The sequence below is a fragment of the Microcebus murinus genome, chromosome 11 (assembly GCF_040939455.1).
Source record: "Microcebus murinus isolate Inina chromosome 11, M.murinus_Inina_mat1.0, whole genome shotgun sequence".
NCBI lineage: Eukaryota > Metazoa > Chordata > Mammalia > Primates > Cheirogaleidae > Microcebus > Microcebus murinus.
Window position 1 is genome coordinate 39,115,019 of NC_134114.1, and position 24,352 is coordinate 39,139,370.

The window sequence follows — 24,352 nt, forward strand, 5'->3', positions numbered from 1 at the left end:
AAACAAAATCACATTTAAAAGTGGGCAAAGGACATGAATAAACGTTTCTCAAAAAGGAGACATATAAATGGCCAACAAATATATGGAAAAATACTCAGCATCACTAATCATCGGAGAAATGCAAATCAAGACCACAGTGAGATAGCATCTCATCCCAATTAGAATGGCTTTTATATAAAAGACAAAAAATAGCAGAAGCTGAAGAGGATGTGGAGAAAAGGGAACTCTTAAATGCTATTGGTGGGAATGTACATTCGTACAGCCACTATGGAAAGATAGAAAAGAGAGCCTAATCCAGAGAACTATGCTGAGGGGGATTTGCAGTAGTAGCTGAGTTTTTAAAAGGGGAAGCAAAAGGTATTTATTAATACAAGAATTATTAATTATTATTAATATAAGAATTAAGAATTATGACACAAGAAGAATGGATGGGGGAGAACCCTCAGTTAGCTGCCCTGTTCAAAAAGGCTTTTTTTCCTTGCTTAAAAAGGACTGCCCCCTCTACTATCTACCCCTGCTCACAAATTTGAACACTGTCCTGAAATGCTTTCAAGAGTAACAGGCCTGGCGCAGTGGCTCATGCCTATAATCCTAGCACTCTGGGGGGCCGAGGCGGGAGGATTGTTCAAGGTCAGGAGTTTGAAACCAGCCTGAGCAAGAGTGAGAAAATAGAAAGAAATTAATTGGCCAACTGAAAATATATAGAAAAAATTAGCCAGGCACGGTGGCGCATGCCTGTAGTCCCAGCTACTTGGGAGGTTGACGCAGAAGGATTGCTTGAGCCCAGGAGTTTGAGGTTGCTGTGAGCTAGGCTGACACAACAGCACTCTAGTCAGGGCAACAGAGTGAGAGACTGTCTCAAAAAAGAGTAACAGTCATATTTATAAAAGCAACACCTGAGCCTGCCACTAGTGTATCCCTGCTATTATGTAAAGGAAAATAACTCCAGAACAAGCAGAAAGGGAGAGACATGTGGATTTTCAGGAGACACAAATTTAGAATGAAGAAGAGTTAACAGGAAAAATAATACATCATATACTTCACTAACCTTCACATTCCTCTTCCCCCATTTTAATCTGTTAAAAGGGACTATATATACAAATACCACAGGAAGTAACTATGAAGAGGAAGTCTACCACAAGGCCTCTGAAGGAAACTATAGCTAGGCCTATCTGTACTTTTCCCTGTATTTTTCCATTAGGAGAAATACTTGAACTTTCTATAGCTGAACTTTTCTAGATGGTAACTCAAAGTAAGAGCTCAGAGCAAATCAAATAATACCACTCATTGTACACAGCCCAGTTTTAGAAAGCAGAAACAAGTTTAAGAATTAGCCTTAGAAATCTACCAATATCCTCCAGGATGCCCTCACTGAAACCAGGCATCGCTACTGGACCTGGGTGGGGGTTCTGCCTTCATGAAGAGCAACATGAACAATAAGCTTCCTGAGCCGCTCTTCCAGGTAGGGTTTCTGGTCATCCAGGAAGTCCTCCTCTGTTGACGTGAGCTTTAGTGACTGCCCTGGTTACGAAACCCTCTGCAAGCAACTGGCAGTCCTGTCAGCTCCATTAGTTTTCCTCCATGTCCCCCTTGCCATTCTGCATCCGGCCTTCATGGAGCTGTCCCTGCAGTAACACAGGGGGAGGCTTCTTCTGCCCTTTCCACCCTTTCTCTTATTTCTAACTGTGAATCTCCTACTTTGGAGCTTGCTTCACCAGAAAAGTGAATATTAGGACTGGAAGGGCTCCGGAGGCTAGAATCTCTCATCATACAGTGACCCCTCATGGAAACCCCAGGTAAGTCTTGCTGTTCGGTGTAGGGTCAAGGGTCTTGTCTCTCTTAGCAAAAGTAAAGCTTTCCACTGAAAACATGATGGAGACATCTTTGTTAGTACATTGGTGAGTAAAAAGAAGAAAAAAAATATGATGGAGACAAGCTACTGGCCCTAATAATTTTAAAGAAATAAACAAAAGCTTCTTAGCTAGGATATTACTGGAAATTCAACAGGCAATTTTCTATTCCTTAGGGTAATAAGGATAGCAGGAGCCAATCTGCTCAAAATAACCAGATGTTCCAGCCCAGAAAGGAGGGCTGTAAAAAACTGGCCGTTTCACCTGCAGCCAGCAAAATGTTTCACTGAGAAGAGCAGAGGCCTTCCTCCTAATCCAAACAGTATCCAACACTTGTGGGTCCACTTGGTGAAGAGCCTTACCATAGTTTTACAAAGTGCACAAGGAAGACTCAGTCAAAATAAATGAAAGACTTTTCATTGCATAGGGCCGTATCAGAAAAAACTTAGAGGGTATGTCATTTTTTTCTTTCATGTAAATATTATTTTTTAAAATCAGAAAATGAAAAATTTTGAGATACTACTTATGCATTCTTTCATTATTTCACTATCACTGAATGATAGTGCTACAGCATTAATGTTTGCATCCCCCCAAAATTCATGTATTGAAATCCTAATTGCCAAGGTGATGGGATTAGGGGGGTGGGGCCTTTGGTAGATGATTAGGTCACAAGGGGCAGAACCCCCATGGATGGGATTAATGCCCTAACAAGGGACTCTGGAGAGCCCCCTTTCCCCTTCCACTGTGTGAAGACAGTCTACATCCTGAAGGAGAGCCCTCACCACAACCCAACCATGCTGGTACCCTGATCTCAGAAATCCAGCCTCCAGACCAACGAATAACTTTCTGTTGTTTGTAAGCCACCCTCTCTGTCATAGTTACAGCACCCCGAACCAAGACAGGTAGGATATAACTATTTTTGGTTGAAATTTCTCAAACATTTAGCTTCCAGTAAAAGATCTAATTATAGTATCTCACCTTTAAAATAAATCTGATTGTTGAACAAGGTATTTTTTGAAACCAGTTTATTTTTATTTTGCCTTTCCTTAACTAACCTTGTTAACATTTCTTAACTACAAAATATGATGATCTCATAGTCTCTTAATATTCTATTCTTAAAATAAGAGTGTTTTTTTTTCCATTTTAAACTATAGTCAAGGGGTCAGCGTGCAAACTAAGAATGGTTTTCACATTTTTAAAGAGTTATGTGACCTACAAAGCCTAAATGTTTATCATCTGATCTTTTGCTGAAAAACCTGGCCAACCCCTGAACTAGACTAACAACAGCTGCTCAACACAAAGAAATATACCTTGGTCTACTTGTTTGGAAAGACTGCTTTTAAGACTAACACAGGCAAACTAAATTGAAATTGATTGTTCTACCTACATTTGATGACAGATCTGGCCAGAATACTGTAAGGCAAGACTAATTTTAAGGTGGGATTCATTCAAGATCTAAATTTAGGAACTCCATGAATCCTGAAGGTGGTGAAATGGAAGCCCTGGGAAGACTAAACTGAGGCCATGGAATTGTTCATCATTTGCCCGGTGCCCGGCATCAATCCACAGTTTGGGAAACATCATCATGAAATATCAACAATGCTGGGTAGCATATGGTCAATGCTAAATGAGAGATTGTATGAATCTTGAGGAAAGTGGGTGGTGTGAGAGTCTGAGTAAGACTTAGATAGGTGGGCAGCACTGTCTTAACACAGGGGAGGGGGCAAGGCCCGGATGAGAAGTGTTTTGTGGCAGGGAGGAGACTGAAGCACAGATAGTGAGAGGAATTTCAGAACAGGCAGTAATATAAACAATCTGGGGTTTCAGCCTCAATAGAATGATCTCCAGAAAAGTGTTATATTACATTCCTCACTGTATTGAAAAAAAGACAGTATCGTACCATGGCCGCTCTCCTGAATAATCAAATAAATTTGGAATCTTTGGCATTTGGCCAAGTTCAAGGGGATTGCTGAGCACATAAACTGGCTATGCGCAAAGCAGTCCCACCCTGGGTTCCCACCAGCCTAAGAGGCTTTCGCTGATGCCGACTCTCTTGGCACCACAGGCCAGGGCTGCCTGCCAGAGGAGAACAAGAGTCAGGGCATTTTCTTTAAGAGACATTTTTAACTAGAAGTTAATGTCTTGGTGTAAGGAATTGACAGGGAAATTTTGGCTATCAAAGACTATCCTCAGAGAGGATTTAAATGACTGTTTCTCCACCCAAATCTGGGACTGACCCATGATGCCAAGATGCCCAGGGAAACAAGATGAGTCACTGCCTAAGGAATTTGGGGGTGGGGAGGCGGAGGTTAAATGTTGAACATAAATGTGCAAGCTGGAAAGCAAGGAGACATCTGTGTATTCAGGGCTGAAATCAAAGCTGGGCCTACATCCACATCAAGCAAATATTTCCACTGTCTAGAGTCAGTGAAATGCAGTGCATAGTTGCTTTGACCTGCTTCCTTCTCCAGAAGGCCTTGGTCTACAACAAACCTATTTATCTGAAACTCTTTTTTTATCATTATAACTTTATATCTAAATGGCTCTTACCGACCCAATTACCAAACTATATAGTTGAGGTAATTTTCCCTGAACTTGTGCCTCTAACTTGCCTCCTCCTCCTGCGTTCCTGCATGTCCACAGAGCAGGCCTGCTAATGAGGCCCTCTATACACTAACTTCATCTTCTCTAATTTCATATTTCACAAAAGAGCCCTCAGCACAAGTCTCCATTTGACATGAATATATAGCTGTAACAGATGTTTCAAGAAGGGTCAAGGAAAAAGAACAGAAAATGATAAAATATGGAATATGATATGTCCGAGAATTTTCTTTAAAATTAAAAACAGTGGGCCAGAGTTACCTGTCAGTCACTTCCTGACTGCCATTTTACTTCCAGCTATCTGTGTCACCTGACCTCTTTCAAAACAAATGGACTAGGGTTCAGACGATGTCATCGACCAAAAAGCAAGGGAGCCTGATTACCGGAGACCCCCTCACAGACCACAGCAGCCCCTCCCAAGGCACTCATCCCTTATCTCTTATTTCATGGGGATCATTTGAAAGCTTCAAAGAAGTATTTTAAAATGCAAATCAACATTCACCAAAACTCAGATTCCTAGATCTCTCATAAAGAAGGACTTAGACACTGACACACACAGGTGAGTGAATTACAAATCAAAAAAGCTGCCCTATGTCCTGGGGCCCTCTTGTTACGACAGTGGGGCCTGTTCATTTGGAGCAGACATACCTTGTTCTTACTCTGTAAACCTGTATCTTGCTCTGTAAATCTTTTTTTTTTTTTTTTGAGACAGAGTCTCGCTTTGTTGCTCAGGCTAGAGTGACTGCCATGGTGTCAGCCTAGCTCACAGCAACCTCAAACTCCTGGGCTCAAGCAATCCTACTACCTCAGCCTCCCAAGTAGCTGGGACTACAGGCATGTGCCACCATGCCCGGCTAATTTTTTCTATATATATTAGTTGGCCAATTAATTTCTTTCTATTTATAGTAGAGACGGGGTCGGGGGTCTTGCTCTTGCTCAGGCTGGTTTCAAACTCCTGACCTCAAGCCATCTGCCCCAAAGTGCTAGGATTACAGGCGTGTTGCTCTGTAAATCTATCTGGTCCTTCCTCAATAAACTTCATTTTCCGGTGAGGTCTAGCTCCAGGGCATACAAAGCCTTTCCATACATTGAAAAGCCACTTGGTATAGTCACAAGCTCATGCTTTGGGGAAAGGCCTCAGGATATTAATGGCTGGAGCCACAGCCTGGCCTTTCCACTCTGCCCCAGTACCCATACTCTATTTAAAAAGAAAAAAAAAAAAAAAAATATATATATATATATATTTGGCTTCCTTTAGAAGGAATGCTGATTTTTCCTAATAAGATAACTGAACAGAAATGTTAGAATAGTATTTGCTGTGAAGCACCTTCAAATAAGTCACATTTCCACATCTAACGACAAGAACATTTAGATGTTTGCCTTAAAAAGGAAGCCTTAAATTCTGCTGAATCAGAACCCAATGCTTCCTCACAAAATTAAAGTAACATAAGAAGAAAGCTTTGAAAATTGGCTCTGTTGTCATGGTCTGAAGTTGTGGATTTGAATTTTATGTAACACATCTATAATTTTTATATTCTTTTAATGTTTAGAATTTGATTTTTCAAATAAAAGATTCTAATAAAATTTATTTTAAATTCTAAGACCAAACTAACTTTCATTGAAACCGTCCTTTAAAAATTAATAACTGGCCACGAGGTGGGAATTGTGGTAGGGGAATTATATATATAACAAGCCATTGTTCCCTAGCTTGCTTTCCTATAATTGCTTATTATATTTAGGGGTCACAAAGCTGATGGTCCTAAGGATTCTTAGCCTTCTTCATTGCTCCCATAGATAATATCACCATTGTGAAACCTAAGGCTAGTTTTTGAGAGATCTTCCAGGCCTTGCATTCCGTCTGGTGGAACGGCTGACCCACCCAAGAACTGTAATATTGTGACCCCCACCCAAAAACTAACTCAGCAAAAAAGACAATTTCTACAACTCTGTGGTTCCACCCTGAACCCACCCGATCAACAGACCCAACTGTCTAGCCCTTTGCCCACCAGACTATCTTTAAAAACCCTTTCTTCCAAATTCTTGGAGAGATGAATATGAGAACTTTCTCCCATCTCCTCACATGGCACCTGTGATATTTAATTCTTCCCCTGCTGTAACCACTGCTGTCTCAGTGTACTGGCTTCCTCTAGAACAGTGAGCAATGAATCTAGTTGGGCTATAACATCATTAGTCTATCCGTAATATTACATATCATGAATTTTTAATTTTAGCATTAAATCCTCATATAGCACTTAATGTGATCAAAGGAAAAAATCAGGAAACTGCAAATTTACATAATACACAACTTAATAAAATCTACTTATAAAGAAAAGTAAGACACAAAAATGACAGCTAGTTTGTTAGGGTAGAGAACTTCTCCCCTCTTCTCTTTTCCCCCAAAATGTTGATAATGCTATATGTATACTATATATATATATTTTTTTTATAAATGATATTTTATATATAAATAGAGAGAAAGAACATTATAAAAAATAAAAATCAATTAAAAATGACCTTTAAAGATCCCTGGCTTGTGTCCTAAAGCCTTCCATTAGTTACTCTCAGAAAAACTAGGCCAGGTGCGGTAGCTCACGCCTATAATCCTAGCACTCTGGGAGGCCGAGGTGCGTGGATCGCTCAAGGTCAGGAGTTCGAAACCAGCCTGAACAAGAACGAGACCCTGTCTCTACTAAAAATAGAAAGAAATTAATTGGCCAACTAAATATATATATATACTAATAGAAAAAATTAGCCGGGCATGGTGGCACATGCCTGTAGTCCCAGCTACTCAGGAAGCCGAGACAGAAGGATTGCTTGAGCCCAGGAGTTTGAGGTTGCTGTGAGCTAGGCTGATGCCACGGCACTCTAGCCTGAGCAACACACACAAAAAATAAAAAATAAAAATAAAAAAATTTAAAACAACACAATATATTACATCTCTAGTTTGACTTGCAAAATGTGGGTACAAATCTTTTGTAACTCCTCACTGCAACTCTGTATCATGCAAATGCAAATCCACGGGCTGCTCTACAGGTTAGCATTAAGATTGGACCTGGAAGTTGTATAGATCTGTGGTCCCCAACACTACCCCCCTACCACCCTTGTGGTTCCCACCCTCACCCCCACCCCTGTCCCCAAACCCTCAGACCAGTACAGGTCATGGCCTGTTAGGAAACAGGCCAAACAGCAGCAGGCAATGGCAGATAAGCTAGTAAAGCTTTATCTGTATTTATAGCCCTCCCCACTGCTTCTCACAGGAGTGTGAATCCTACTGTAAACTGCACGCGAGGGATCTAGGTTGCACACTCCTTATGAGAATCTTTTTTTTAATACATATATTTTTTATTTCAGAATATTACGGGGGTATAAATGTTTAGGTTACCTATATTGCCTCTGGCCTGCCTGAGTCAGAGTCCTTATGAGAACCTAATGCCTGATGATCTGAGGTGGTGATGCTAGCACTGGGGAGCGGCTGCAAATACAGATTATCATTAGCGGAGAGGTTTGACTGCACAATAAATGTAATGTGCTTGAATCATCCCCAAACCATCCCCTTTCCCAGGTCTGTGGAAAAATTGTCTTCCATGAAACTGGTCTCTGGTGCCAAAAAGGCTGGGGACTGCTGGTATAGATGACAGGCTTCTGAAGCAGCAACTGCCTCTCCTAGAAGTTGAAACCTTTCTGGTCCTTTGCAAAACAGTCTGGGAAATGTTTCAGAAAATGGATGAAAAACAAAGCCTGCTCAAATAGGAGCAAGGACAGCTGCCTTCAATTCCAATGGTTGAAACTCAACTCCTTACCACAGCAGAGCCTAGGAGGAGAGCGGCTCTGCTGTGTGTTCAGACCAGCCAGCTGCTGCGTGTGTCCAGCTGCAGATGAGGAGAGCAGCTCCCAGTCAGGGAGGAAGTTAGCAGGCAGCAGCAGTCCCCTTGGCCTGGCCCTTCTGATCAGTGATTGTACAGAAGCTGTCTGTGTGTTCCAGAACACCACTTCAGAGAGTCCCGAAGTACAGGCACACATTAACTCATTCTTAGCCCATTAGTTACAGACTTACTGATTGTCTGTTTAGGCTTCTGCCACTTGCTAATTTATCAGCACAGGAGACGACACTGATGCTGAACATATTAATTCTACATAGCACATAACCCAACCATCAACAGACGCAGAGTACTTACTGCTACAAACAGCATGCAGTACATGGAGAATGAAGAGTGGCCTGAGTAGAAGGACAACCTAGAAGAGAAGGAGGAGAAATGTCAATTTTATCTCCTGGAGGCTGAGAATATTCTTTATTTCATAAATCACCTCATTATCTTCAGGGTACACATAGCTCCCTCTCTCCACACCTTTAGATATTAGAAGAGTTAAGGTAGGGGGACAATTAGGACACAAACATTAAAGAGTCCAAGAAGGATATGAGGTCCCATTTCTAGACAGTATCATTTTATCGAAACTCTCAGGATGGATGAATCATGAGAACAAACTTGCCAAGCATTTCTATAGATGTTGGAAGAGTAATACTTGACAAGCCATAACTGGCATAAATGACCTTGACTTCACTACATATAAATTTATGTGACCATGATTAAAGGTTTTTTTCCACTTGCAGTGTTAGGCCCTGAATAATGTAATAACCTCCTTTGGAACACCCAGAAGTTGGATTACTTTTTTCCACCCATATTAATATTTTAGTGTTTCAAATGGGTACACATCTTGCCTTATACATTAAATGCTTTTGTTTGATATTTATTTTAAAATTGTGCACTGGCAGTACTGCACTAGATGAATCACCTTTTTCAATGTTATATTCTATAAACATCTGAGTATCTTCTTTCCACCTAAAAAAGAGAATGCTCACAAAACTTAATTTTACAGCACTCTGAAAAAGAAAAAGCAAGTTCAGTAACATTCAAGATCTAAGTTCTGCTTACATAGAATTGGCCATTGATGCAGAAAAGGCATGTAAATTAGGTACAGTAGAAGTATGCTATGAAAAGATGCCCATGCAAATGAGAATGCATCTCCTGACTGCTTTTGCTACAGAAGAATAACAACAAAAACAAGAGGGACAGACCGTCAACTATTTTACTTAGTGTACTCTGCCTTATTCAAAATGAATTTAAGGGAGATGTTGGTTCCCTGGATTCAGAGAAGAGAAAAGACTCCTAAAACTCATACCAGAAAGTTATGTGTATATGTTTGGTAACTGATGGTAGGTGGGAAAATAACAATTATTTAAGTATATACTGATGATGTGTCTACCAAGAATTTTGATTATCTTTTTTGTAATCAGATACATTCCTAAGAAAGAGAATCTTCTAACTTCCTGTGCGAACCAGGAATTATAAAATTAAACCTAATAATTTTCTGGGTTTAATCTATATAAAACAAGAAAAATAAATCACGTGTTAGCCTTACTATTTGACCCCAGAGGATGGATCAATACAAATTCTTATTTTAGTTTTTAGAGACAGGGTTTTGCTCTGTCACCCAGGCTGGAATGCAGTGGCCCAACTATAGTTCACTGAAGCCTCAAACTCCAGGGCTCAAGCAATCCTCCTGCCTCGCCTCTCAAGTAGATGGGATTACAGGCATGTACCACAATCCCCAGATGATGTTTTAGTAGTGATGGGATCTTGCTGTTGCCCAGGCTGGTCATGAAATCCTGGGCTTAAGCAATCTTCTAGCCTAGGCCTCCCAAAGTGCTAGGACTATAGGTGTGAGTCACCATGCCCAGCCTAAAATTCTTAATTTAAACTCAATAATTAGAACAGAGTTCTGTATGTTTTATAGTTAGTTTCAGTAAGTTTTATTGAAGAGCCTACAAGTTAATAAAAGCCACTCTGAAGGACTGTCAAAGCCCATCGAGCCAATATAACCATGATCACAGAAATATTCTCAAAGCCAAGCAAGTTTCACTAAATCTTATACATTGTGCCACAAAATCATAAATGACAAACTAATATTATTAATAATAGTTTTAAACAGCTCTGAATCAGCCATAGGGTGATTTCATAAGTTGAAAACAAAATGTTTTCAGTTTATTATGAATACAAAAATAGATTTTATTCTGTATAGAATCAGCAAAGGAGTCTGGTTATGACTTTGACATACTTGGATTAAAAACAAAGCGAAAATTATATTCAATCTCAGTTTCTAAGTCTTTACTCATAGTAACTTATCAAGCACATCATAGTAATATGGACTTCCATTTCTATTAAAAAGAAAATTAAAAGAATAAAGCATGAAAAATATAAATTCAAATTATTCATATTCTATACAAATCTAACTCTTCATTGGAGTCTCTGAGAGATACAGCCCCTAAAGGTATCTTATTATGTCCATAATTTATAAATGAACTAAATATTTGTATTTGTAAATAATTTAATAAAACCCAAGGAATAGTCCAAATGGAGTTTTCATCATAGTGACCGCAAATGAAATGTTTACATTTTGGCCCTAACCCAAGAACCCTGCCCTTAGATTTAACCAATCTTAGACTTGAACCAATCCTAGACTACCATCTCACTTCATTATAGCCTCTCTGATGAAGGTAGAGACAGTACACTAACAATTTAAGCCAGCTTTCCATCAAATCTGAGGAAAATCTATTCAGAAAGAAAATCTGCAGAGATAAAAATGTATTTTGAAATGCTACTGTTTTCATTAACTATGGGGGATGGTCTACTAAACACTAGCAAGCTTCAATTGGCAAGTAGACTGGTTTTGACCACATAACTTACTATGAATAGAATTCTATACCAAATGACAAATTTATGATGCGTTTTTTTCCTCACATTTGTCAGCCTGAGAACCCCCTTCTGGGATAGCTGATTAAATTCAGCCTGAACTCTGTATCATGCCCTTCAAGAGCATTCATTGCCCCATCTCCCTACCCCCAGTGTCTGTGAGTTCCCACCCCAATTCAGCATTCTTCCATCTCTGTACTCCAACATCCACATCCGTGTTGGGCCCTATAAATTGCGAAGATGACCAAATCCAGCCTTTATCAGTTCTCAGAAGCAATCAACTTCTAAAGTCTTAATTTGGTATCATAAGGATGTTAAATCACAAAGAACCCAGCAAATCATCCATCTCTCTGCTCTTCTCCATCACCCAACTTTCTTCTTCTCCCCACTCTCCAAAGTTACAAAGTACAAAAGTTATACTTTTAGTTATTATTTTTTTAAATTGAGACAAGGTCTCACTCCATCGTCCAGGCTGGAGTGCAGTGATGTGATCATAGCTTGCTGTACCTCCAACTCCTAGACGCAAGTGATCCTCCTCTGCCTCAGTCTCCCAAGTAGCTAGGACTACAGGTATGTGGCACCAAACCTGGCTAATTTTTTGTATTTTTTGTGCAGAGACAGGGCTTGCTATGTTGCCCATGCTGGTCTCAAACTTCTGAACTCCTGGCCTGAAACAAGCCTCCTGCCTCGGCCTCCTGAAGTGCTGGGATTACAGGCGTGAGCCATCATACCCAGCCAGGTATTCTTTTAGTTTGAAAATATCTTATTTCGCATTCATTCTTGAATGACAGTTTTCCCAAGTACAAATTCTAGGATGATGATTTTTTTTCTCATCACTTCAAGGCTATCATTACATCATTTTCTGGCTTCTACTTTTGCTGTTAAAACTTAAGCCATCTGTCTGCCATTCCTTGGGGGTTATCTGTCTTTTCTCTGTAACTGCTTACTCCTCTCACCCTCACCAATATTCTGAAGTTTTACTATCATGTATCTAGTAGGGATTTCTTTGTATTTATCTGGTTGAGTATTCATTGGTTTCATATAAGTGAAGATTTGTATACTTTACCTATTTTGGAAAGTTCTTAGCCATTGTATCTTTGAATACTGCATATCGCATATCCTCCATAAGACCTTTTGTTCTGCCCCTCCATGTCTCTTAACCTTTCTTCTGTATTTTAATCTTGGTCTCTTTAGGTCTTTCATTTTGTCCTCTGTTTCACTGTGCCTAGTCTACTTAATCAATATTCTATTCTTTAAATTTTAAATTACTACATATGTGTCATTTATAGATCACTTCAGTTCTTTTTCAAGCCTGTCTGGTCAATTTTGATTCTCTTCATCCCACATATTTTCCATCTCCTCTTGTTTTAGTCTACACAGTAAATATATTTATTTTATATTCTATATGGTAATTCTAATACCTGCAACCTTTGAGAGTTTATGTAATTTGTTGTATTTACTCTCACTTGGGGTATTATATATGTTCATTTATATTAGAATATGAGCTCAGGCATCTGGGACTCTTCTCTGTGGGAAATCTTAGAGGTCGTGATTTAGAGAGAGTTTTTCCAGAGATTTGGGTTCACTACCAACCCACTTTAAACTTCAGGACTTCCTTTTTTTAACCAAATAATATGAATTCTGGCTGCAGTCCAGTGTGAGTTGTGATCTTGTGGTTAAGAATTCTTTTTAATAGCCCCTACTGGGAGGATGCTGCCCTCTGGGAGTCCTCGTATTATCCATGTGTTTCCTATGTATCTTCCTACTCTCTTCCAAACTCACTCTTTACGTCCTGTGCCCCATATTCACTGCTCAGGCTCTAGGCTACCAGGAACGGCCAGATACTTGCAGAGACCACACTGGATGGGTGATACTAACTGACCCTGGCCTCAGAAAAATTCCTTTGCTCTCCCACCAGCTGAAGTATTTATTAAAAACATTTATATATGCTTTAATATTTATGTATATTTTAATATATAATACATACAAATGTGTGTGTAATATATTATCTAGTGCATTTAGTCAAACTGTATCAGTAGGCATTTCTAATCCTCCATATTCCCAGAAACAGAAGGTTATTTTTTAAAAAACAAAACTTAGAATTAGTGAAATGCTATCTAAAATCAATCAATTTACTAGGAGACAATACTTTAGCAACGGATATTTGCTTTCAATTATATAGTGGCCAATGCTCACAAATGTTTCCAATTATTACTATACCACCATTTCCCTGGGTATGCCAAACTTGGCTCTGCTGCAAATTAGGAAGACTTCTTTATTCCCCTAAAAGAAACTTCATCCTGAAGTTGATCCCTAAAGCAGTGTAAGGCAGAAAGGTTGTCAAAAGACTTGTAATTATTACAAGCCACTGAGTACATTCAAGTACTTAATACACAGTATTTCTACTCCTCACATAGAGAAAATGAGCCTCGCATAGGTTCAGTTACTTGCTCAAAAGTCACATCTCTTTGAGGTTCAAATCTGAGTCTTCCCAACTCTTTCCAAATGTGCTATGATTTCACCCTTGTGAATGACAGATAAACCCAAGAAGAACTTTAATTCTGCCATCTCCAGGCAGGGGAATAGCCATCAGAAAGAACAGGAATTACAGATTATACGTGGCAAAATATGTGAAGTAAATATACAAAGAAGAAATTAGACTTAATCTATGAAAAAAATAGATACTGCCAATGTGTAATCATTTTAAGAGAATACCAATTTGTCAGGCTGGGTGCAGTGGCTCACACCTGTAATCCCAGCACTCTGAGAGGCCAGGGAGGGAGAATCACTTGAAGTCAGGAGTTCGAGGCCAACCTGAGCAAGAGAGACCCCTTCTCTACTAAAAATAGAAAAACTAGCCGGCATGGTGGCGCGTGCCTGTAGTCCCAGCTACCTGGGAGGCTGAGGCAGGAGGATCTCTTGAGCCTAGGAGTTTGAGGTTGCTGTGAGCTAGGCTGATGTCACAGCACTCCAGCCTGGATGACAGAGCAAGACTCTCTCAAAAAAACAAAAAATTACACCAAGCCACATAAGATATCTAATTTTGATAACTTATCCTCTGATATATTTTTCCCTTACAGTGAGTTAGAAATTAGGACTTTATCATCAAAGTCTAGAAGCATTAGGAAATCCAGTTTAACTTCCTTCCATTGTCACTCTTCTGTCAGAAATCTTGGGCAGAGTGTCAAAATGTGTTAGCTTAAACAAGCAAAACCTAACACATCTTACCAACACATCTGGCAATCATTTCAATAATGTGTGCAAAATCCTCAAAAGTCCTTTTTACATTTTGATCAAAGGCAGTCAGATTAGTTGAGCAAATAAAAATGCTCAAGCATAATGATGAAGTGGCAGATATATTCTCTTGGAAATTTTTAAAAATTCAGGTTTAAAAACATTCTCAAAGCAAAGGTTAAGTGGTACAACAACAAAGGATAAACAGAAAGAGTTTAGGTATTGTCTAAATTCTGTTTTCCACTGCCTGTGTGAAGATCTCTTAATTTTCAAAGGAGCATTTCTGTCCTTCAATAAACCAAAAGTCTTGAAAAATTGCCTGTCCTTTTCATACGTTTCCAAACATTACCTCAGAAACAAAACATGGCAGTTGCAATCAATCACATAAGAAAAAATAATGGTTAACATAACACAAACATAAAAGAATAAAGCCAATCCTAAAATATCTCCCTCCAATGCATGGGTGGTTAAGTTTACTATAAAAATGGACTGTAATGTTATTATATAATATTATCTAATGTCTTCCCAAACCTCACTCTCCCAAAAGAGAGGCATTAAAATTTCCTTAGCAACAAAAGCTTTTTCTGTTTCCTCAATGGAGAACAGCATCACAGGAAGTCAAACCAAGATCCACACAAGTCAGTAGAGTGCTAATCAGTAAATTAGCTGGTCCAGGTAAGGCTGGTGCCATTTTGGTACAGCAAATTTCTGTACTCCTCATGGGCTACTGTCAATTTCCTTACCTGCACATTCCCTGGAGACTGAGTAGCACTGTCTAACCAGGACCCTGCTCTTCAACTTCAGCAAAACTCTTACTCCCCCAGAAGTGAGTTGCTAAATTTCTATAAATGCTCTGCTATGATATCTTGGTTCGGCCCTTCATTGCCTTGTACCTGGGTTGGTATCACATTCTCCCAACTGGTCTCCACATCTCAGTCCTTCCCTTCATATTCTACAACATGCAGTTCATACTCCTTAGAGTATTACTCTAAGCCCTCTAATATCTGACTTGTAGACCCTAAACCTCTAGCCTGCCTGCCTTTGATCATATTGATCCCTGGACCTGAGACATGTTCCATCCCAATTCTACACATTCAAATCTTACTCATCCTCCAAAATGCCTCCTCCAACTAGAAGTAATATTACCATTCTCTGATTGTAGGTAGCATTTTATCTTTAAGGCATGCATCACTTTCTTTCTTTTTTTTTTTTTGAAACAGAATCTCACTTTGTTGCCCAGGCTAGAGTGAGTGCCGTGGTGTCAGCCTAGCTCACAGCAACCTCAAACTCCTAGGCTCAAGCGATCCTCCTGCCTGAGCCTCCCGAGTACCTGGGGCTACAAGCATGTGCCACCATGCCCGGCTAATTTTTTCTATATATATTAGCTGGCCAATTAATTTCTTTCTATTTATAGTAGAGACGGGGTCTTGCTCTTGCTCAGGCTGATTTCGAACTCCCGACCTCGAGCAATCAGAACCTCCTCGGCCTCCCAGAGTGCTAGGATTACAGGCGTGAGCCACTGCTCCTGGCCTCATGTATCACTTTCTATCATTCACACTATCGTGAACTCAATCTCCAAACATGTCTCATCTATGTAGTGAGCACCATAAGAGCAACATGCACAGTTTGGTAGCTCCCACAGTGAATAGGATATGAGAGCAATAGACATTAGTTGAATGTAGTAACTTCATGGAAGAGGCTAAGGCAGTAGTTCTCCAATCAGCAGCCTCAGCACCATCTGGGAAAGTTGTAGAAATGCAAATTCTTGGGCCCCACCCCAGACCCACGATAATAAACTCTGAGAGTGAGACCCAGCAATCCATACTCTACCAAACCCTTTGGGTGTTCCCAGTGCAGCTCCAGTGTGAGAAACATTCGGGCAAAAGAGTCAGGGTGATGTAGGGGTGAGGAAGTAGTCACAGCTACAGGCCTAAATTATCAGGTAATGACATTCAGAACAGAGATCTAGAAAGATGTACTGGCCTTTAAGTTACATTCCATTTAAATATACTAATAACTAATGTCCTTTCATAAAGTAAAGAATTTTTTTAAATCATCGCCTTCTTCATTCTATATGTTATTATCATATAGGTATATGATTAAAATGAAGGTTGTAGGCCAGACACAGTGGCTCACACCTGTAATCCTAGCACTTAGGGAGGCTGAGGTGAGAGGATTGCTTATGGCAAGGAGTTCGAGACTAGCCTGAGCAAAAGTGAGACCCCACCTCTACAAAAAACAGAAAAATTAGCTGCATGTGGTGGCACACGCCTATAGTCCAGGCTACCTGGGAGGCTGAGACAGGAGGATTGCTTGAGCCCAGGAGTTGGAGGCTGCAGTGAGCTGTGATAACGCCACTGTACTCCAGCCTGGGCAACGAGCGAGACCCTGTCTCACGAAAAAAAGAAGGTTGTATAGTTACTGATATACACATGCATGAGAAATATGGTAAGGCTGAACAAATGAATATTTTTGTAGTCATAAAGGCTTAGCCAGTAATATCTACAATTAGACCATACAGAAGAATCCATTCTCTCAAAGTATAAAGCAGGTTTCACCAGGTACTTAAGTACTAGAGCTAATCACTCTAGATATAATGGTTTTTCACTATTTTACAAAGTACTTCCTCAAACGTCAGCTTTATGTACCTGCATATGGATTGCATTTAAATAAGGAAAATTATTTCTTATATTCAATCATATATACTACAATTAATACTAGGCTGCCAAAATCCAAACAGAAATACTTTCGTATTGAATATCTGATTCATAACAGCCAGAGATTAGTCACTTAAAATTGATCAGAAACACTGAGCTTGTACTTAAACATAAACAATTTAAATGAAAGCCAGAAAAAAGTGAATCTCTTAAAGCAGCCAATAGTTGATATACTGTAGGATCACAAATAGACCAGGTAGCTGTGCACAACCTTAAATTCACCTTACCTAACAGGGTAAATATCAGCTCCCACCTTCTGGGATAGATGCCACACAAATGTCATGTTCCCATAATCCAGGTGACCTAAAGCAGTGGTTCTCAAAGTGTGGTTCCAAGATCAAGCCCCACCCCAAACCTTCTGAATCAGGCACTTGAGAATGTGGCCCAGCAATGTGTTTTAACAAGCCCTCCAGATGATTCTAATGAACCGCTAAAGTTTGAAAGCCACTACTAAAGAGAATCTTGACCAGGTGAGGGAGCTACAGTTCTCAACTACCAGTGCTCATTAGTGCTTTTTTTAAAACTGAGAATGGCATTCTCATTGGCATAAGCAAGGACAGTCCTAATAAATGGATATTCTAAGGTTGCAAGGATAGCCCTTTTAAGTTAAATTCTCAAGTATTAATTTTAAACTATGAATAGAAACTCTCTAGATATAACAATTAATAAATATTCCATTAAAGTTCATTTATGCTCTCACTCCTATGTTTAGGACCTAATGGCCACTACAACTGAAGTCCAGTAAAAGTCCTGTGATATCAGTAATAGCAGACAGAGCCCAACAGTGTGTGTGCACATACACAGGAAAGAGGAGGATGGTTGAGAGAAAATAAGAGAATGGGAAAAAATCAAGACCAAAAACCAAAATCGTAGGAGGATATTTTCATCCTAACATGTAACTGTGACTCATTTATAAAGTCAACAAAAACAACTCATTTGGGGCACTTATGTTCCCTTTTCCCCCAGTGCTAAGCATTATAATTTTATAATTAAAAATTTATATGAGGACAGGCTGTGAAGATAAAAAAAGTTAAAAGATCAGATTACGCTCTAATCCTAATAACTGTAGATAATATTTAAACCAAAATGTTTTTGCATTTTTGGCTTTCTGAATCTTAAAATTCAAGAGAAAAGGAATAGAAAAGTCTGTATCCAGCCAAACTATACTCCACAATAGAACAGCAATGCAAAGCCACAGTTACATTCCAACATTACACAGCTCTGAAACTGGCAACAACTGACTCATTCTGGAAACACTGATGGAAATCACATTTTTCTAAGAAGATAAAAAGCCTTCCTAGAACTTCACTTCTACATCTGATTTTCCTTTCTCCTTGCTTCAGAACCCCAAAGCTTATCAAGACATTTTTTCACTGAAAATTATAAATAATTATTAATGAATACACCTCTGTAATTTGAGGTTTCCAAATATTCATAACGATTTTAAAGAGGTTGTTTTCCCAACCCTTACACAGGACTTTTTTTTTTTTTTTTTTGAGACAGAGTCTCACTTTGTTGCCCAGGCTAGGGTGAGTGCCGTGGCGTCAGCCTAGCTCACAGCAACCTCAAACTCCTGGGCTCGAGTGATCCTTCTGCCTCAGCCTCCCGGGTAGCTGGGACTACAGGCATGCGCCACCATGCCCGGCTAATTTTTTATATATATATCAGTTGGCCAATTAATTTCTTTCTATTTATAGTAGAGACGGGGTCTCGCTCTTGCTCAGGCTGGTTTCGAACTCCTGACCTCGAGCAATCCGCCCGCCTCGGCCTCCCAAGAGCTAGGATTACAGGCGTGAGCCACAGCGCCCGGCCTTACACAGGACTTTAAGAGGACAACTACATGTTCATTTAGTATGGAAACTTTAAAGGCTGAGGTAAAAAGCCTAAGAGCACTTAGGTCAAAAGCATAATCACAGCAGTAGTATATGTCAGCCAATTTACATACACTAAGAAGAGAGAGAGAGTATTGACACAAAAGGACCAAAACATAATTCCTTCTATGCCATTTTAAATGAATTATTTCACATTTTATCAAAGTGGCTTGTGTAAAAAGCAAATATCTCATCGATAAGAAATATCACAAGAAAATTTTGAACTAAAACTTATGTACTTGAACCAGAGAAACAATATATGTATGAAAAATTTGTGTCTTTTAAAAAACATTTACAATGACATTCTCTGGAGTTCAGGTAAACTCTTATCACCATAGTGACTTTCTTAAATTCCTTGGCTGACAGAAAAGATTAGAGTTTTCCTGTCTATTTTATATTGGTTGATCCAGGAAAGATATTAGGTTAATGAGTATGAAATATCTGATTTCCTTAAGTACTAAGTTTGACAGTTGATATCTCTGATATTTTTCACTTTAACACTTCTTGTTTTATTTTTATTGTGACAGTACATCCTCAGTCTTCCAAATGCATGGTTTGGCTTGTGATTATCTTTCACATATTTTTAGAGCAATTTTTGTGAAACCATGGATAAGTCAAAAATGCGTGTTATTTTTGAATATGAGTTCTGGCATGGAACCAATGCTGCACAGACAGCTTGAAATATCAACAAAGTGTTTGGGAAGGATGTGGCTAATGAATGCACAGTACACTGATGGTTTGAAAAGTTCCCTTGGTGATTTTAATCTTGAAAATGAGCCACATAGGTTACCTGAGACCAAGGTGGATAATGATGAGCTCAAAGCTGTGGTGAAAGTGAATCCTTCTCAACCTATGTGTGAATTAGCAACAAGGTTTGACGTTACTAACCCAACAATACTGGACCATTTGAAACAAATCAGCCAGGTAAAGAAGCTGCTGGATAGATGGGTACTACATGAATTAAACGAGCATCAGAAGAGAAATCGTCTTGAAGCTTGCCTTTCTTTGCTGTCATGACATAAAGGCAAACCATTTTCATACCATATTGTTATGTGTGATGAAAATGGATTATTTTGACAACTGCAAGTGTTTAGCATAATGGCTGGATAAAGTGCTGAACACAGTCCAAAACTGAATATTCATAAAAAAAAAAAAAAGCTAATGGTGTCTGTTTGGTCGTCCAGTGCTGGTATTATCCACTACAGATTCATGAAACCTGGTCAATTGATTACAGGGGATGTCTACTGCAACCAACTGGATGAAATGATGACAATGCTTGTGATTAAGCAGCTGAGATTGGTCAACAGAGACAGCCCAATCCTTTTCCATCCTTATCATTTGTTTAATGTAACTCTCCCCTCCTAGACTAAGCTCCATGAAGATGGGGACAACAGATGTCTTGTTCACCACTTAATCCCCAGCACATAGCATAGTGTATACTCTTGTTGTATAAGGTGTCTTTTTCACTCCCACTAAATGCAAAAAAATAGGAGCTTCTAGCAGGCCTATGTTGCTTACAAGAGAACCAAGAGGACAATGAAGTGTCTGGAAATCATATATAAAAAACAATCAGGCCAGGATATTCTCACCACTGAATCCCCAGCACATAGCATAGCTCACGCCTGTAATCCTAGCACTCTGGAAGGCCAAGGTGGGTGGATCGCTCAAGGTCAGGAGTTCGAGACCAGCCTGAGCAAGAGCAAGACCCCGTCTCTACTAAAAGTAGAAAATTAATTGGCCAACTAAAAGTATATAGAAAAAATTAGCCGGGCATGGTGGTGCATGCTTGTAGTCCCAGGTACTTTGGAGGCTGAGGAAGGAGGATTGCTTGAGCCCAGAAGTTTGAGGTTGTTGTGAGCTAGGCTGATGCCACAGCACTCTAGCCCAGGCAACAAAGTGAGACTTTGTCTTGAAAAAAAGAAAAAAAACAAAAAAACAATCAAAGGATGTTTTACCCAGAGAAAGTATTTGTTATTAATAAATGATGAACTAAGAGAAATTAACCTATCTTAAAATATAAAAAGGTCAACCACATAGAAAAAGTAAGGCTGACAATTCTGAAACCTGAGATGAGCAATTGGCTCTGCTACTAATTAGTGGCTTTACTTAATGTTCTTGGGGCTCTGGTATTTCCTCAATCTAAATTAAAGGAGCTGGACCTTCTAGGTTCTAAACATTCTATTTCATTCATGTCTAATAACACTCCTGAATATAGAAAGTGGATGTATTATCAACCTGAAGACCTAGAGCTGTCACAACCTTAACCAAGTCACCTTACAAAAAAAATATGCTCTGAGAATACTGAAGATCTGGCAGAGCTTCATAAATGGTTGTACTGCATCAGGGTTCAGCAAACTACGACCTCTGGGGCAGCCACTGTTTGTGTAAAGTTTTACTAAAGTTTTACTAGTTTGTGTAAAGTTTTACCATTCATTCAAGTATAGTCTATGGCAGCTTTCCTACTACAGTGGCAGAGTTTGATAGTTGTGAAAGAGACCACATGGCCCACAAAGCCTAAAGTACTTACTATCTGGTGTCTTAAGAAAGAGTTTACTGACCCTGGACTCAATGATCTATAAGGTTCATTTTACATTCTTATACACTGGTGATGAAAAGAGCTATAGTAAAATGGTCTTAAATGGAGGATAGGAATAAAACAGAAAAAAAGAATGAGGAGAGAGACATCAGGTCAAACATGATTTCAATTCACCTCCCAGTGATTACACTAGCTTCTTTCTTTAAGCTAGTAGATGGATTGTTGTCCAGTCACTGACACCTTCTATTCAAAGAACATACAAGATAAAACAAGCATTAAAGATTTAACACTCACCTGCCTTCCTTAACTTTTTCTGCATTCCCTCTACATATGTAGTTTTCAATGTAACCATCACTGCAGTTGATTTTTGACCAGTCTGGGTCACAAACATCCAAGAAGTGAGGTCGCAGTCTGCCTATTGAATACTTGGCAATGTTAGTCAGGGACTGACTAGCAGCTGCACCAAATAAAAATGCTCCAATGGCTTTGTAAATAGTGGCTATGTAGTTATTCCTGATAAAGGAATTTGAGTGCAAGAGGTTAAAGTAAACAGACAGGGTTTCTCCAAGAACAATCTGAAAAAGAAACAGAAAAATAGTATGTTAAAGTAGCAAGCAGGCACTTAAAACAAAACAAAACATAGAAAAGAAAATGGTAAATCACAATATGATCTGTTTTAAAAACAGCTCCACCACTTTTTTTTCTTTACAATTGAGGAGTCAATTTAGGATATCTAACTCGAAACTACAAAAAAAAAAAAAAAAGGTGTCAGATCAAATGTGGACACTGCTTACAAAGCCATGGCTCAGCCAAAATCATTTCATAACCTACCAGAAACAACAAGACCTTATTTCTTTTCTTGTATTAAAATAAAATTGATCTTCAGTAAGTAGATACTGATGTATCCTGGAGGACAAAAACTATGGCTTGTGCAAAAAACACACACTTCCCCAATCAGAAACTCCCTATATAAGTACTTTTGACATCTTCATTTTCTCAAACATTCCTTTGAATCAAAGACATCCGTCATATTATAAAAGGTAAAATAGTTTCAGGGAAGAAAAAAATCTAATATAAAAGCCAGGATCTAACACTGATGCCAAAAGGTACAGAGGGCAGGGATTTAGCTGAGAGTCTACCAGTCCTGCCTTCCAGGAAATCTTTACATGGGAGCTCTGAGTCATAAGTTTAAAGATATAAAAAGGTTTCCAAATGCTTTACAAGTTAAATCAATATCCTGAGAAATTCAAAGAATAACGAAAATGGCAACATTATAAATAATAACATCTGCTGATTAAATAAGACAGTAAGATACTCTCTCTACCTAAGACCAAAATAAACACTTAAACAGAGAATAGTCTGCTTGCTAATTTGTGTACAGGGAATATAAGTAATAAAGTTTCAGTTGAGATGCACACTAGTTTCCCTGCTTCACCTTAAGTTTATATAAACAATTTTAAAAAGCACTGACATGTTTCCATTTAATGAGGATTAACTGCCTTCAAGATGAGCCTTACTACAAGTGAAATAAATGATTGCTTCCTAAAAGGTATTTCAAGATCTGATACCAAAAATTCTTTCCTTATCTGGCTCCATGGGTCCTAGAATTCCATAGTTAGAATGTTATAACTTTGACTACTAGACTATGAACTCTACAAAAGCAAGGAGGATTTCATAATTGTTGAATAGAGAGCTGGTATCGCACAGTGATTTAAAACAAAGTAGCTGATCAATGAATTTTAATTGAAGGTGCTGCCCTCAATTAAAAGGCAAACACTCTTAATTTAAAAACATTAAGCCTCACAAAAATACAGTCCTCATTATAGTCCTTAATGTGAATGAATTAATCACATCCCTTTCTGAGAGCACGTCACAGAAGAGGAAAACTATGTGTACTTCTAGGGACCTCATATCTTCACAATTTTGCTTAGGGTTATCCCTGACCGCCTACAGAAACCTTGTGTTTAAGTACATATTTCCTCCTCAGGCCATTAAGGGGGTACAGTAATTCCTAATAGATAAGTAGCTAGAAAGGACTTCTCTAACATTTCATTATGGAATTGATCTTTGATAATTAAAAACATACCAAGTATATTAATCAATTACAATTTTAGCAGTTCAAACTTCCACATCTCAGCTGTCAACTGTGCTTAAGCACTCAATTATTTTCCAGAAACAGGTACTGAACTTTGTGAGTCTTCCTAGTCATAATCATCATTGTTTATGGCCACCCAAATCCTGGTTCAAGCCACTGATGACAGAAAATCAGGTTGCTAGGAACATTCAGAGTAGGCCAGATTAAAAGCTGATCTACAGAAGCAGCATAAGCTGAAACTTAACCAGAGAGTGGAAAGGACTCCAAAGCTACCAAATGCTTATATTATCTTTTATTATGTGCTCCCTCTTTATTAAGAGAAATAGACAATAGAGAAGTTCTAAATTAATTCTTCTGAATTAAATGTAAAGATGTCTATCCATTTTATCTACACAAGATAGACATATTCTTTTTGTTTCATTTGAATACCTCATCCTGCCCTTAGAGCCATTTATGCCAATTCTTAACCTTCAGTGAAGTCTACACCTAAACTGTGGCCTAATCCTAGAGGTGAGATGACTTGTCATGCATTATTTACTTACATTCTAAGGATATGATAAATATGCAAAGAACTATAAGATAACATTTGGGGGAGTAAAACAGAATACTTATGACAATCAAAGCTAATAATTATTTAATCAGTGTAATCAACCTCTTAAACCTACACCTCATTAGCATTCTCTTACCATGTCCTTTATA

General features: G+C 38.8%; 1 protein-coding gene across 3 annotated transcripts in view; it reads right to left on the bottom strand.

The window, feature by feature from the left end:
- PLPP1 (phospholipid phosphatase 1) overlaps nucleotides 1–24,352 on the bottom strand; it is a 92,321-nt gene that overhangs the window by 9,797 nt on the left and 58,172 nt on the right. For all 3 annotated transcript variants that reach the window (XM_012775697.3, XM_012775698.3, XM_012775695.3), the window contains exons 3-4: nucleotides 21,853–22,133; nucleotides 8,627–8,684 (exon numbers count right to left, since the gene is read on the bottom strand). In XM_012775697.3, the coding sequence (XP_012631151.1) occupies nucleotides 8,627–8,684; nucleotides 21,853–22,133 (339 nt within the window). The remainder of the gene's footprint in view (nucleotides 1–8,626; nucleotides 8,685–21,852; nucleotides 22,134–24,352) is intronic.